Below are 15,850 nucleotides of genomic sequence, written 5' to 3' on the forward strand. Positions count from 1 at the left end.
TATGTTTATATTGCTATAAACTGACACTATCAAAGCCAAAAAAGGGTTATGCAAGATGGAATTGAGAAGATTTCCCGACAGCTTGGAGACGCCACAGTATGGTCTAAAGCTGCGGATAATTTATTATCATCATGCAAAAAACTACAAGAAAAGGAAGCGAATCGGGACTTTGAAGAAATATCGATAAGAAAAACGTGTGTACAGATACAAGAGAAAAGGTTGTCGATTCAATCAGCAACCAAAGAATAAGCAGTTTGGGTTTTGTTCCTGATTATTAAACATGATCGAGTTACAAATAACCAATTACGTGTCATAACTACTTGCGGATAGTTGTGTATGCTATTTGAAATATGGTAAGAATACTAGGAAGAGTTTGAATAAAAACTCATATACCAAGCGTAAAATCAGTTCTCTCGCACTCAGAAGGCAGTTCTCCAAACTCCATGCCAGTTCTCTTGGAAGTTCTTCCCGAGTTGAAGCAAATATGAACATTGCAATGACGAGATCTGTAAATGTTTCTTGCCTGAACTCTTTGTAAGTAACTTATTGCCATTATTCCTAACATCGGTTAACAGTAAAATACAGCTGACTTAATTTACTTTAAAGAGTGTTTTGTTGATTAACTACAATGACTTATCAGTATAAAGAAATTATGCAATATTGAACGCTAGTTTATGATATTTGAAAAGTTTATTAAAAAGTGCTTATTTTTGGAATTTTGGTTTCAGAGTCAGATTCTTTACTTTAACTGTAAACTCTCAAGTTAGTACTTGTGTGCTCTACTTTCCCATTGCATTCCTCAGTTAAAATAAATAAGAGTAATTTGCAGTGTCAGTCAACATTCCAACAGCTAAGCCAAACCAACCAACCAGCCTGTCTCCGTAAACCAAGCACAAGTTAATGATGGTAATAGCAGAAACTGTAGCACACTGATGTTCCATTATATATGAAGATGGTTAACATTTATGATTTTAACACTTTAAATACTTAAACTAAATAAGATGTAAATGAAAAAAAGAACTGAAAGTCACACTCAAAAACATATTATACTGAGTCTTTGTGGGAAGTTTGCTGGCAGGGGTGATTTATCTGACGATTTTTTTAACCTAAGCAAGGTCTCACATTTGCATGACATTCATGATAAACTGATTTTCCTTAAAATAATGGGGCAGATCTTCAACTAACAGAAGATTTCTCAACATATTTATCACAGAGTACTTCTGAATTTCCCAAACAACCAAGTTTTTGACAACAAAATAAATGAATCTGGACATACGTAAAACACAAATAAACAACCATTATTATTCACATTAACATCAATACTGTATGTAGTTGCTTGGTTCTATGTGACTGACTAGGCCAAGCTCATCTGCGAAACTGTTACGCTAATATTACTTACATCATACATGATGTCATACTCCTGTAGAACCAGTGCTTCCCCCCATTCTAATCATTTTCATTCAAACCCAAGGGAAATTGTAACCACAAGACATCATTTGACATATCACTGGAGGACAGTGCTATTGACATCATTGTTTAATGTGTAGTGGTATGTTCATACCATTGATGAAAAGACCAGGTGTTATTTGAAGAGAATGGCAAAGAACAAAGGCAGCTAGAATAAAAGCCATTAGAAAACTGGACAAACACAGAGTAATTGACAAATTATAACTCACACAATATTAAAACAAAAAATATAAATATGCATGGTATGCTTATATACCACACATTAATAGAGAGCTCACCACAAATCTAGTGAAACTCCTTAGCCCTCCTGGATGGATTGGACTTGCCTCAGTTTCTCCTCAAATCCTCTTTCCATTTACACAGGGTCTAATCATCCAATCACTTTGTTACCTTAATAGAGCAACAGTATTTTAAAAGGGGATGTTGTCTGTCAAAGAATGAGGGTGTGTTGGGACACTAGTTGGCACTGTCATCAGAAATTTCATAGTGTATGGTGTAGCTGCTGTTGCTAGTTTCTTGCAAATGGAGATGCAGCAAAAGATATGGAAACAATCTAAAACTAACAAACATCCACAGTATTGGATTAGACAGATAAGGGTAGTGTATACCTTACCCATAATTTAATTTTTTTCTTTTATCATTGAAAATTTTACAAAAATGTGACTGTTTTATTAAGTTCAGACTGATATGTGAGTGGATAGATTCAATTATTTCATCCTTCTTTACTTTGCAATTTTAAAACTGTTCTACCCTATGCTTAGTGTTATTGAAATGAGAGCTTGAGCACAAAGTGATATATTTGAAGACAGTTCATCATTAAAACTCTTATTAAAGTTAAACCACCTCTCCTCTTATGTTCATGAATCTAAAGCTACCACAGAAGGTACCAGGTTTATTTTAACTAACACATAGTTCTTGCTAACACCAATTTTATTAGGTGCACAAATTATTAAAATGTATATATATACACATGGTTATCTCAAACCTCATTTCATTAACAATGCTTCCTGAAACAGTAAGAATCCTCCAAGTACATCTATACTATTCAATCTCTTGGTTAGAACAATTTGTTTATAGTGTTATTAATACACCACAAAAAGACTGTTCATTTTTTGTAAATCCTCCCAAATTCTGCATCAAAATTATGGTGACATGTTTGGTGTTCAGATTAAAGTGCATCTTCAGAAAGTAAAAACAGGCAAAATACTTTATCCAATAAAATTACTCTGAACAATCTTACAATCCTGTATTTCAGTTTTCCAAGTTAAACAAGAGACTTGCATTCTAAAACTTAATAGAGGACAAAAAAAATAATCAAAACTTTAAACAGAATTTTTATTTAAAACACTGTACATTTTTCACTTTTACAGTAGCTCTGTCACTTTAATGTTCCATTTCTTCACCAGAGCTTGACTCAAGATCTTCTTCTTCACCATTCTCATTAAATTCATTCTCATTTTCATCTTCACTATCTTCCCCTGGTCCCATTTCTTCTAATAATTCTTCTGCATGTTGCAAAATCTGAGGATTATCTGCTCCAAATTTTGCTGTCAGCTATAAGATAGATTTTATAATAAAAGTTTTAATTCCTTACATATTTTAGATGGTATATAGGCCTCACTTATAATTGTAACTGTAAGGCTGTAAACACCACTAACACCAAGGGTACCCTATGTGTGGATAAACGGATGTTGAGAATGTTATTAAAAAAAAGAACTTTGAATATTCACAACATTATTACAGTCAATTATTACCACACATGGTGATGTATCGTCTCATGACCATGAATTTTGAACAATACTTCGATAACACAGTTTCCATTACAACAGAATACATTATAAAGAGAGAAAAAAAAATCCATCTGGCATGCTGATATCTCGGATGCACACCAATCGATGTGCAACTTGCTGAAATTTATGCTGCTTTCTGCTTTGACAAGCAAGTTTGGCTTTTTAAGATTCTTCCAGCCATACACACACACACTTAAGGTTTGAGGGTCAGTTTATAGAGGTCATGATAAGAAATAAAAACTTAATTGGGTATATGTGCATCCTACACATGGTATTGCTGGAGCACAAAAATCATAATAACTGGCTGAAATTCTGTATTATGCTAGCTAGGAGACATTCTGATACGTCACAACCAAACTTGTACAATTGGAACTCATAGCTATATCTCATTTAATAACTTGCATGTTTCATCAGCAGTACATTACAAAAACAACTAATATTTGTAATTACAACAGAAATATATATTTAAGAGTAAACAATTTGAATATACAATATGAAAAAATATGACACAGGTGAAACAGTTAAGCTTAAATCTAGTCAAGCATGATATTGAACATCTTATAAAAAAAGACACATGCGTAAAAGCTCTCCTTCAGTCCATAAATAAGTCTTCAACAGATTTAAGCTTATTTTAATTCTATTTCATTTGTGCCACATTCTATTGTCTTACATTTGCATATCCAGACTGTTTACTTCTTATGTATATATTTGTTGTAATTAACAGTTTTGTTCTTTGTTTTGTACCTCTAGATTTCTTATAATCAAATTTCTGTTGTAATTTCAGAACATTTCAATTTTGAAAATGTCTAAATTAAAAAAAAACAGCTTCTTTAGCTTATCAGGCTAATACAGTCTAAACCAAATCACAGCCCATAGAAAAGACCTCGAAATTCATAATAAAATTCACTGCCTTTACCATTACAATTACTTTGAAGGGTCAACAGTTGACCAAGCAGGAATATATCGTAAAACTATTTTAAATAAATACAATTAGGAAGAAAGAGTAGTAGCAACATAAAATAAGGAACATGGTAGAAATGAGAGGGATAACATCATAAATATTTAGTGTTTTTGTTTTACATGGTGCAACCTCAAAGTGTTTGTGGCCATCATTCAGTCCACTCATACTTTGTGTGCTTTTTGTAATTTGGTAATTAATCGAACTAAGCAAATGGTGAATGTAACTAATTTTCTCTCTTGTAAATTGTTTCATTAAGCAAGTATAAACATGAGTATGTGATCACATTATGTGAACCTAATGAAATGCATGACATTAAGAGAGCAGTGATGTCAAAAGTGAAATATAAAATTCTAATAGACACACTTTGGTTATGGGAGACAGTTATGTAACTGGTAAGGGGTAAGGCAAAATAATAGTATCTAAACTGCTGATTTGTGAAATTTGACTTTGTTGGGTATTTAGAAAGGATTAGTTACCAATAAAAGTCAATTCAAGTCCATAATTAGATCAAAGTTCAAAGTAAAACACAGAGAAGAAATGGGCAGAATGACAGTCACATCCACTTCAAAGTTGAATAGTGCCCCAAACCACCAAGTAATGTAATATTATCCCACCCATTCCTATTTTTTCCCTTACTTTTTAATGCTACCATTCTTACTTTATAATTTTCTTTTTATTGAAAATTTTTACACTTGTCTCATAGCTCTTTGATATGAAGTCACATGAATGACTGGGCTCCAGGACTATCCTTCTCATGGCTTTTCTTAGAATTCTCTCTCAACATTTCCTGGCCTTTGCTAATATCGTTGAGATTTTCTTCCATTCTGCCATGGTGGCAGCATTTTCTCTGACTGGATGAAAGACTAAGGCTTTTCTTTCATATTCAGCATTCCTCATTTCTAACCTCTTTTCTTTATTCTTCTCACTGGGATACAGACTCAGGTTTGCTCCTTTGCTCTCATTTTGTTTCCTTGAAGGGCACATTTTAAAAATTGCACTATTTCAAGTACAACTTTAAATGTCAATAGGCACTTAGTTTGAAAATAATGCAAAAGTAAATTATACAACTTATTGTTCTTTTTTTCAGTCCACAGTAACTGTGAAAACCCATGTCAGACATCAGCAGTGGTAGTGTTCTTCCTCAAGTAGAAGACTTGTTTTAGGCACCAACTACAATATTAGAATTGCCCTGTTGGAAACGTTTAATTCATTCCTTACACTTAAAAGGAAAAATGTTCATTGGTAATGATACATTCAAACTGTCAAATAAAATTAAAATGTAGTTCTGATAAATGCCACTACACCATGAACTTATACCATCTGTGTTTGTCACATAACTTACCAATCTTAATATAAATGTCTTCTGTATACATTGATATATTAAATGTGAATGTGCTCTAATATAAACAATAATGCAAGTATATGCAATGCAATGTAATATTTTGTTTCACAAACTGTTCTAAAACACCCTTACTGACTTCCTAAGTACATTGAATGTTTATACACGTATTCCTTGTGTACAGCTAGAAAGTGTAATGATTAATGTGTTTACAGTGTTACAAACAAACTGATAAGTCTAACTTGCTAATTGCAAAGTATTTCTTTCAGTAATGCTATATATCTCTGACTAATGTTTTACAGAACATTACTGTAGTCTTAGGGTTTAGGATTGTAAACATGGGTACACTATTGCAATATGTTGTTTAAAAATGTAGTGACTTACTTAATGATGCACAGGAACCCTAAAAAGTACAAGTTAACAAACCTTTTTTGTGTTATTTAAGTAAAATCTGGAGTTTCCCCAGTAATCTTGACCTCGAAGGTAATTCATCCAACCAAGAAGATACCAGGTATCAACGACCTCATCCTCCTCTTCAACAAGCCCCTCCAGAACTTCAGCTGCTTCCTGTCAAAATGTTAAGAACAAATTCTGTATGCTATTTAAAATTCATAAACCATGACAGTTCTTTTTAATGAAAGTTTAAACTGAGTAATCTCAATATTCTATTGTTCTGTGAATTGGAGATTCATTTATTTAAAGTAAGCACTCTTTAGAAATTTGCACTCAAAATTACACAATATGCCAATAATTATATGATTATATCCCTAAATCTGTAATTTATAGAACTGAATTACATCACAGATTGTGATCAGGCTCTTATGAATATGTAAATTAAATGTGTTGCACAAACACATAGAAGGGGTAATCACAAATCAAATGGTTTAGCAAGTACAAGCTCCCTTAACAATGTAACATCATTTTAGCATCTATCAAAACTGATTAAGCATGAGTTTATTCCTTTTATTAGCCATTTTTATGCTTTGTCATTCTGTAATTAACTTAATTTTTTAATTGTTATTATATGATATAAAAAACAAGCAAAGCTTCCTGCTAGTTATGGGTAGGGACTGACATAATCTATATTATGTAAAGTGAGAAACAGATGATTTAGTTTGATGACTGCTGACTTATAGTGTGTACCACATCCATTTGCCATGCAAAATATGCATGCGCACATACTTTATATTCAAATCTCATCTATCTATATGCAAATGTCTTCAGATGACAGCAATGTACAGATTGAAATGCAGACCAACGATAACAGTGATAACCAGTCTAGTGATGACGACAACCCAATGGTTTTGTCATATTTATTTTTTAAAAAACTACAATGAAGTACCAGCAGTACTTGGGAGACCTAAAGTTCATGGGATATGCACCAAAGGACCACATGATCAAGGAGGTAAGACAAGAGGTGGTGGATGTGATTCTACTACACCAGTTCAGTATAGTGGAGCAGCTCCTATTCAGGATAGAATTGCAGTTAATCGTGTGAGCTCTGATATCCCATTGCATGACTGCTCAAATCTTGTGCAAGATCTACCCAATTTTCCTTTCAATGAAAACTCTGGTCTTAGAATTTGGTTACAAAATACTTCACCTGGTGATTATTTTGACTTATTCCTGATGCCATAATTATGGATATCATTGTCACAGATTCTAAATCAATATGCGACAGCCAAATCAATAAACAGTAACCACTAGAGAAAGAATCATGTCTAAAATACTGAAAGAATACAAATGCAACAGAAAAAAACAAGTTTTTTTCCTTGTTGATTCACATGAATACAAGCAACATACCTACCTCAGAGAACTATTGAAGTACTGATATTCTGTACAAGGCTTTTTTTTTTTTTTTAATATTGGTGTTACAAGTCAGTCTCTTCCAAATGCTTTCAAGGCATTTTACAAACAATTCCCAACCTCACAATGGTAGTTTATATAAGGTACAATCTCTTAAAGATCATTTCAGTAATGAGGGGATTTTTTCCTACGCACATCCATGGTACTTTAACGTAGCAGGCTCTTGTTTTGAAGGGAAATCAAAAATAAATCCCACAAATATGGAATCAAACTCTATGAACTATGCATATCAAGATTTGGTGCTGCAAATTCACACGTACTCTAGAACTGATCCTGATTATGATGCTGGCTTGGAACAGGCTGCAACTGTTGCACTTGACTTGTTGGCCAATTACCTGAATAAAAGTCATGCCATTTACACAGATAAATATCACAATTCCCTCACTCTGGTGAAAAAAACAACAACAAATCAATTGAGTGATCAACTTAAGTATGTGGAATAATCTAGTTTGACCATAAATAAATTCCAAAGAATGTAATCCAGAAAAAGTTGAAGGGAGAATATGAATGGAAGCAGTCAGACACAGTGGTAGTTCATAAGTTGGTTGGTTGATTTAGTGTTTTATGGCACAAAGCAGCTAGGCTATCTGCACCAAATGTCCAGTAAAAAGGTAAAAATAAAGTAAATGTAGTAAAATTCATAAAAGGAAATGAAGGTAAAACAGTATTGAAAAACATAAATAGCATTAAACCAATGTTGACATCTAGTCTACAATGTTAAAGGTGAATTTTCAACAAATTTAATAATTGCCCTAGAAACTGTACTTTGATTAGGTATAATTCCTGTGTGGTTGCCATATTTTTAAATACTTTAGTTTTTGAGTAAAAAATGAAACAAAATATGAGGGTCCGCGAATTCAGTTCCTCTCAGTCATCCGGCTGTCTCCGTGACGTTTTACAACTATGATGTAATAGTTGCCAAACATGCTTCGTTGTGCACCGACCATTGTGTTCCTTTCAGTGCTGGTATTTTATGTAAATCTATCGGTGCTTTTTTCGGATTACATACTTTGTGAGACTATATTTTGTCTTGATATTGCTACTTTATGTTGTTTTACTGCATTGCTTTTGGTTGTAAAAACGGTTCGGCATTGAGCAAAAGCTTCTTTTCATTTCCATGCAAGGAGAAGGAACAACAAACGCACTCTCTCCTGGTTGGCATCTGCTCGCATAAACCACACCTACACCTTGCACAAACATATGGAATATGTCATATAAATTATACATTTATGGTACATATTAAATTAACTATTCAGACTGCTACATCTAGTTTGATTTTATAGACATAATTATGATGTATAATTGAAATTCATTTTGTTACGAGTCATAAATACCCAGTACAATGATTGTGAAAGGGCCGAGTATTAGTTACCATAGTCGGCAAAGTATAAACAAATAAAACCCAGTCTGTGATACCAGTAACTTATAAACACCAGACAGGTATCGAAATGCTTAAAATTGCATGTGAAATAATACAGACCATATTTGTTGTCATGACTTAGGTTTACCATTCTTCCACTGGAGGCATGACTGACTTGCAACCGGACTGGGCGCTATCAGATCACTCACAGTTCCATTACTCTCACTTGTGGAACTGTCCTCATAACGAGAACTTCTCAGATCTGTGTCAAAAGTGATTGTTCTAGGTTCGAATTGATATGGCGCTACTCGACATTGTTCAGAACACAAAGTCAAAACAGACTCCAGTTCTGTTTCTTCGTATGCACTGGCCATGTTTATTTACATTCAACTTGCTGGCGTTGGCAGTTTGTTTGGCAACTATTATGTTACAGTACTTTTCTTTGTGACAAACGTAAAAACTAAAACGTTCGGATCGCCACTTGGAAAGGGCTCTTTTTGCACTAAGTACTACGTTTCATTTATTAGCACATATTTTTTATAAAAATGCGAACGTACAAAGTTAATCAGCATGAGTAGTTCTTTTGACTGCAAAGTTTTCTTTTTTCTGTAAAATTCACCTTTAAGAGAGAAACCACAGTAAGAGAAGTTGTAAAAGACTTTCTGTAGCATAATAGTAATTATCATAATCTGCCAGGAAGCCTATCAGGTAAGTACAAGAACCACTGTCTGTCACCTGAAGTTGGCCTTTCCAGTCCTGGTTCCAGGTTGTGTGTCATTATGGCCATTTTCACAAAGTAAAGTAATAAAAGTTTTAAAAGACATGTAGCAAAATTGCAATAAGAACTTGTCAAATGTTCAGTAAAAAGGTAAACGTAAAGTAAATGTAGTAAAATTCATAAAAGGAAATGAAGGTAAAACAAAATAGCATGTAAAAACATAAATAGCATAAAACCAATGTTGACATCCAGTCTACAATGTTAAGAAAGAAATTACAATAAAAGAAGTTGTAAATGACTTTTTGTAGCATAATGGTAATTATCACAACCTGCCAGGTAAGTACATAATCCACTGTCAGTCTTTGTTGGCTTTTCCAGTCCTGGTTCCGGGTTATGTGTCATTATGGCCATTTTCAAAAAGTAAAGTAATAAAAGTTTTAAAAGACATCCAGCAAAATTGTAATAATAACTTGCCAGGATGACTAAAGGGTAGTTCAAATAAATTGTTCAAACAGCAGCGTTAGTCACATGAAGTTGGCCTTTCCGTCCTGGTGTTGAGTTATTTAATGTTACAGCCATTTTCTGCTTTTCAAATCGAACTAGAGATTGTGATTCTTAAAAGGTATAATAGGCATCGTGGTCCTTGCCACCACAACGAGCACATGTCAGGGAACCATGACATGGCGTCTTTGAGTGGCCGAACCTCTGACACTGGAAACATCGGAGAGGAATTGGAATGTACAGCTGTACCCTGCAATTTAGATAACCTGCCTTGATAGCAGCAGGCACACGTGGTGATGTAAATGTCCAAACGAGGATATTTATCAGCAGTGTAACTCCATCTTTGTGAGTGGAGATGTGCCTTACTGCAGAAATTCCTTGAGTGGAGAAACCAGGGAGAATCTCTGACTGGGATGTTCTTCAAATCCCTCTCAGCAATAACTCCTCATGATGAATTCAAAGTAGCATGAGGTGTAACCTCAATAGGTATATCGCAAATTGCCTTTGAATTCAAGAGGAGTTCACTATCTTGGGATGTGGATGTTTCAACCAATATGTCTCCACATCAAAGCTTCTTCACTGACTTTGGAGAGTCAGCAAGTCCCTCCATTACCTTCTGAATAAAAAAGGGGGACATTTGCCCTAAAGGTTTCTCTGAAAGAGAATTTAGGATGAGAAAATGAGGTACAACTGGTGGTACAGATGTTGAAGATTGCTGATCAGAGTTTCAAGATGTGGTTATTTACCTATTGACTGTTTTTTCACTATTTTATTTAAATTTGTATTTGGAGGATCCATAGGAAAAAAGAAAATTTCTGTGCCTACTGATCCCACCCACCATGGAGCCCTACAAGGGGACACACTTCAATGTCAAGCAAGGACACTGCAGCAACACCAGGGTTTTGTGAGCACTATACTCAAACACCAGCATCAGACACAACGCCCACAATACCCATTGAGAACTACGAATACTGGAACTTGATTGACCCTAGCCCAAGTGGATCAGACGACTGACCCAAGAGGGGCCACCCAAAGACCACCTGTCTACAGGAATTCAAGGCCAAAGTGGTGTGTTAAGGTTGGACCCCTCAACCACCAAGATCCTCTCCTCCCCTTCACGGGTCGCCACACACAACAAACACGTGGGTGGATGTTTAGATCCTAAAGGAGGTAACCTGAAAGAACAGAACCTTCCCTAGGAGGTCCCCTCACCATGTATAGGAATCCACACACAGGAGGGTAGTTTATAAATTGAAAGATAAATGGGAAGTGCTCACTATAAGCAACATGTGGAGATAGCTGATGTTATGAATCAGAATAATCCCAACACAGGCTGCAATTACAATAATAATACATCTTGGACAGACAGATATGACCAGACACTGTAGCATTACTCAGCTTTACACAAGATATGATAATACAAGAAGACTGCTCTTCATATCTTTGAAATATTTATTCTGAATGCCCACACTGAAAATAGAGGGCAACAAATAAAACTATTGATTTGTCATGATCATATGACAATTCATCTGCTAGGTAATGTCATGAAAGTGACAGGCACCCTGAATTCTTCTTGCCAACAGTTGATTTGTTTTACTAACTTAACGTTTCCTGATGATACCATTATTTTAATGCGAGCAAAAGCTTCATATTTATTTACGTCAGGGGTTCCCAACCTTTTGGTACTCGCGACTTGAAAATGTAATTGATGAAATAAAATTAATGTTATCCCAAGCTACTTCTAACAAGGCTATGCGACTCCCCCAGGGGTCGCGACCCACCGGTTGGGAACCCCTGATTTACGCCATTGTCTGAGGACATATTAAATAAGGTAAACAACTGGATTTTAGACAATAATTTAGAACTTAATATAGACAAATCAAATTTCATTTTAATTTATAAAGGCAAGAATATTACACATATACCAACAATTACTATTAGTAATAAAATAATTAAATTCATTAAAGAACTAAATTGGTTATCACACCTTAATTATGTTAAAAGCAAAATAGATAATATTATTCAAAAATTAAAGCAGATTTCAAGAGCCACTTGGGGCCTGAAATCACAAAATTTTGAAAGATATTTATAAATTAGGTGTAGAAAAAATGATAACATACGGATATGAGATCTGGTTTGAACATACAGAAAGAATTAAAAATAGAATTTTGCAAACTCAAAGAATTGCAATATTACTGATCGCAAAGACCTATAAAACTGTAGCTAGTTTAACACTTAATACTTTAATGGGGATTCCCCCTTTAGATCTAACTCTAGAGATTGATGTTAAGTTATATGAAATGTTATATCTTAAACAAAATGTTAAAATAGAAGATGAGATAATTGGATGAGAAAATACTGAATTTCTAACAGAGCTAAACTTAGCTCTTTGGATTAATCATAGTTTTAATTGGTACTATGATGAAGATCTAAAACAATTCAGTAATAAATTTTATACAGATGGTTCAAAAACTAATAATAAAGTTGGGTGTGATTATATATATATATATTTATAATGATGAAATTAAAAATGAAAGCATGTTTAGGTTGAATGATAATACTACAGTATTTATGGCTGAACTTTTCGTAATTTTTAAGACTATTGATTTTATGGTAAATAACATTTATGAAGCAGCGATTTATCCTGATTCAAGGTCATCATTAATGGCACTTAAATTGTATAAAGATAATAATTATTTAGTTAATATAATTAAGGAATAAATAATTTACAATAATCTTAATATTACTTTTGTTTGAGCTAAAGCCCACATTGGGATTATTTATAATGAAATAGTAGATCTTAAGGCTCAGAAAGCCACAGATAAAATGGACATTGATGTTGAATTTGGCAAAAGTAAGAAACAAATTAAAGCAAAATTAAATAATGAATTACTGATTAATTGGCAGCAGAGGTGGGACAACACCTCCGTTGGAAGATTTACTTATAAATATTTTAAAAGTAAATTTTAACAGATGCAAAGGAGATTTTTCATATGAATCAAATCTTAACAAATCATGGGGTTTTCCCAGATTATCAAGCGAGAAAATTCATAGAAAATCCAGTTTATGTCTCTGTAAAGAAATGGGAACACAAGAACATATAATTCTATATTGTAAAAATTATGACTATGTAAGAAATATTTTCCTAAAAATTATCTATCTTCTAGATGGAGGAAGTCTTATTGTTATTGTTAATTCGATTTGCCCTACTGGCCAGGTTCATGTGTTTTGATATTTGAGTGATTATTGAGCAGCATTGCTTCGCAGCAGCCTAATCATTCTTCGAATACCCCATAAGGGGTGGGATGATGGTATTTTTGGTTACTAACTTAACACTTTACCACTCAGAGAAAAGATAAAGAAGCCAACCAAACCATGTTTTGTGTGCACAAAGGTTGGTAAGAGACAAGAAACCCACATCATTTGAGATGTCTTCCCTTAAAACACCAGTCCTCCACATAGATAAATGCCTCAAGGAATATCATGTGGCTGAGTAATGGACAGATAAACAAGAAAACAATAAGACAGAAAGACATGTATAAATAATTTACTGCATGTGACTTTTTGTATAATTATAATGTGAAACATTGAAATAATAAAATCATAAAATTTGAAAATTATTTCAAATTTATTATTGAAATAATAAAATCATAAAATTTGAAAATTATTTCAAATTTATTATTGAAATAATAAAATCATAAAATTTGAAAATTATTTCAAATTTATTATTGAAATAATAAAATCATAAAATTTGAAAATTATTTCAAATTTATTATTGAAATAATAAAATCATAAAATTTGAAAATTATTTCAATGTGTCACATTATAATTATACAAAAAGTCACATGCAGTAAATTATTTATACATGTCTTTCTGTCTTATTGTTTTCTTGTTTATCTGTCCATTACTCAGCCACATGATATTCCTTGAGGCATTTATCTATATGGAGGACTGGTGTTTTAAGGGAAGACATCTCAAATGATGTGGGTTTCTTGTCTCTTACCAACCTTTGATAAACAATTGATTCAGACCTGATGAAACAATTTCATAAATCATGTAAAATAATTCTATTTCTGTTATAACCATTGTGTTGTAATCATCTCGTTGTCTGGTTGTAGTTGTTTTTCCCTGAAAAGTACAAATAAATTATAAAGCAATTCATATTTTTAACCCTTTTTAACTGATATTAAAATTAAGTTTACAAAGAATATATGTTTACTACTTTCTGGAGTTTGTGCCAGTACTCCAGATAGGTGGAACACCAGCATAATTCAGCCATTTACGGCCTTGAAAAAACATTGAGAAGTTCTTTTTAATGTTCCATTTTAATGATAGTAAAGTAATTAATGGGCACTTTTTTTATAGTTTACTGCAGTTCTGAACAAAAACTATACAGTCTACATAGCAAAACTGGAAAGATAAGTTTCTACTGTTGAACACGAATGATCCAATCTTGTGTAAACATATAAAAGGAAAAGTTGTCATTATCTCTGCAGACTATGACTACATTTGGTGATTTAATTTGTTAAGTTAATTGTACACCAATTTTCATCTATTGAAATAATAATTAGTTAAATCAAAAAATGTTAGTTTTGCACTTTGTAAAAGGTTACAATTATTCCTGCTGGCAGAATTCCAGGAGTGATTACTTTTTACACAAATTCTGTAGCACTGGTATATGTGAATTGTGCGAAACTAATTTCTGCCAATTTTTCTCTTCTGAATAAGAAATTCTGGACCAAATTTCATAAAATTAATGTTCAATATGGAACCTATTAAACTAGATAATTCAATACAATAGCAGTAACTCTTACTGTTGTAAATTCTAATTTTAGTAATTACAAAGTTTTGAACTGCAGTATTGGGCACCTGATGGTAAAATTTAGTATAAAATTATTAAATAGCATCTAACTTAAGACTTAAAACCTTTACTTAGTACTTTTGTAATTTTCTAGATAATGTAATTCTAAAATTTTGTTATAAGACATCTGAAAAAAAAACATTTGCTAAAGATACTTCCTTTAGTCTTTGAATTTTTCAGTGTTGATCAGCAAGTACTATTTTATATATCCAGTAATTTTAAACTTAATTCATGTGAAGATATTTCTTTTGCCAATATCAGTAGTTGCCACTTTAGTTATAAATCTTAAAGACAATGGAAATTGACAAAGTTATCAGTGACCTGCAAACTAACCTTACATATGAAATCATCATTACATTTGCCATTGCTAATGTTACTGACCAAGATCAATTTGTATCTAACAAGTAGTTTCTTTTGAATGAAAAGTAAGCCATTTACTTCTTTTAATTGTCTGAATATGATAAACTTAATAAAAATATTGTATAAATAAGGATTTGAAAGAGAGAATATTTTGTTATTTTCTACGACACAGATAATGTTATAGCTTTCAAATGCTTAATTTAATGACAAATTACAAACAAATTCCCAGATTTTTCCTCAGTCTTCTAACATTGTATTCATTTGTTCATCCCTACAGGAGCTCCATCTAGACACTTTCCCATGAAACCATAATTTAACATTCTAACTATAACCTGCTCCATCCAATCACATTTAAATATAATCTGTAGTATTTTTAAAGCTGGTGTTCTTTAGTAACAGGTAACTACACACTGTGACATCATAAAAGGGTGGGATTGAAGTCTATTATTATAGTTATTGTGTTGGTGTGCACTTGACCCTTCAAAGTGCTCACAAATCATGATAGGGTTAAAGTAGTACAACTGAATATTTGAAGAAACTTACATCATATAACTCTAACTCAATAAGAAGTTTGCTGGTGTTAATTCTGGCATCATAGCTAAGAGGGCAAACCTAAGAGAAGAAAGA

The 15,850-nt window shown here is 32.9% G+C and overlaps 1 protein-coding gene across 4 annotated transcripts in view; it reads right to left on the minus strand.

Moving 5' to 3' along the window:
- Positions 1–2,781: 2,781 nt before the first annotated feature.
- Positions 2,782–15,850, minus strand: part of LOC143234197 (uncharacterized) — a 28,786-nt gene continuing 15,717 nt past the window's right edge. For all 4 annotated transcript variants that reach the window (XM_076471360.1, XM_076471361.1, XM_076471363.1 and 1 more), the window contains 3 exons: positions 15,767–15,835; positions 5,984–6,124; positions 2,782–3,021 (listed from right to left, as the gene is read on the minus strand). In XM_076471360.1, the coding sequence (XP_076327475.1) occupies positions 2,851–3,021; positions 5,984–6,124; positions 15,767–15,835 (381 nt within the window). In that variant the 3' untranslated portion in view covers positions 2,782–2,850. The remainder of the gene's footprint in view (positions 3,022–5,983; positions 6,125–15,766; positions 15,836–15,850) is intronic.

Source organism: Tachypleus tridentatus, chromosome 12, assembly GCF_004210375.1.
Source record: "Tachypleus tridentatus isolate NWPU-2018 chromosome 12, ASM421037v1, whole genome shotgun sequence".
NCBI classification, from domain to species: domain Eukaryota; kingdom Metazoa; phylum Arthropoda; class Merostomata; order Xiphosura; family Limulidae; genus Tachypleus; species Tachypleus tridentatus.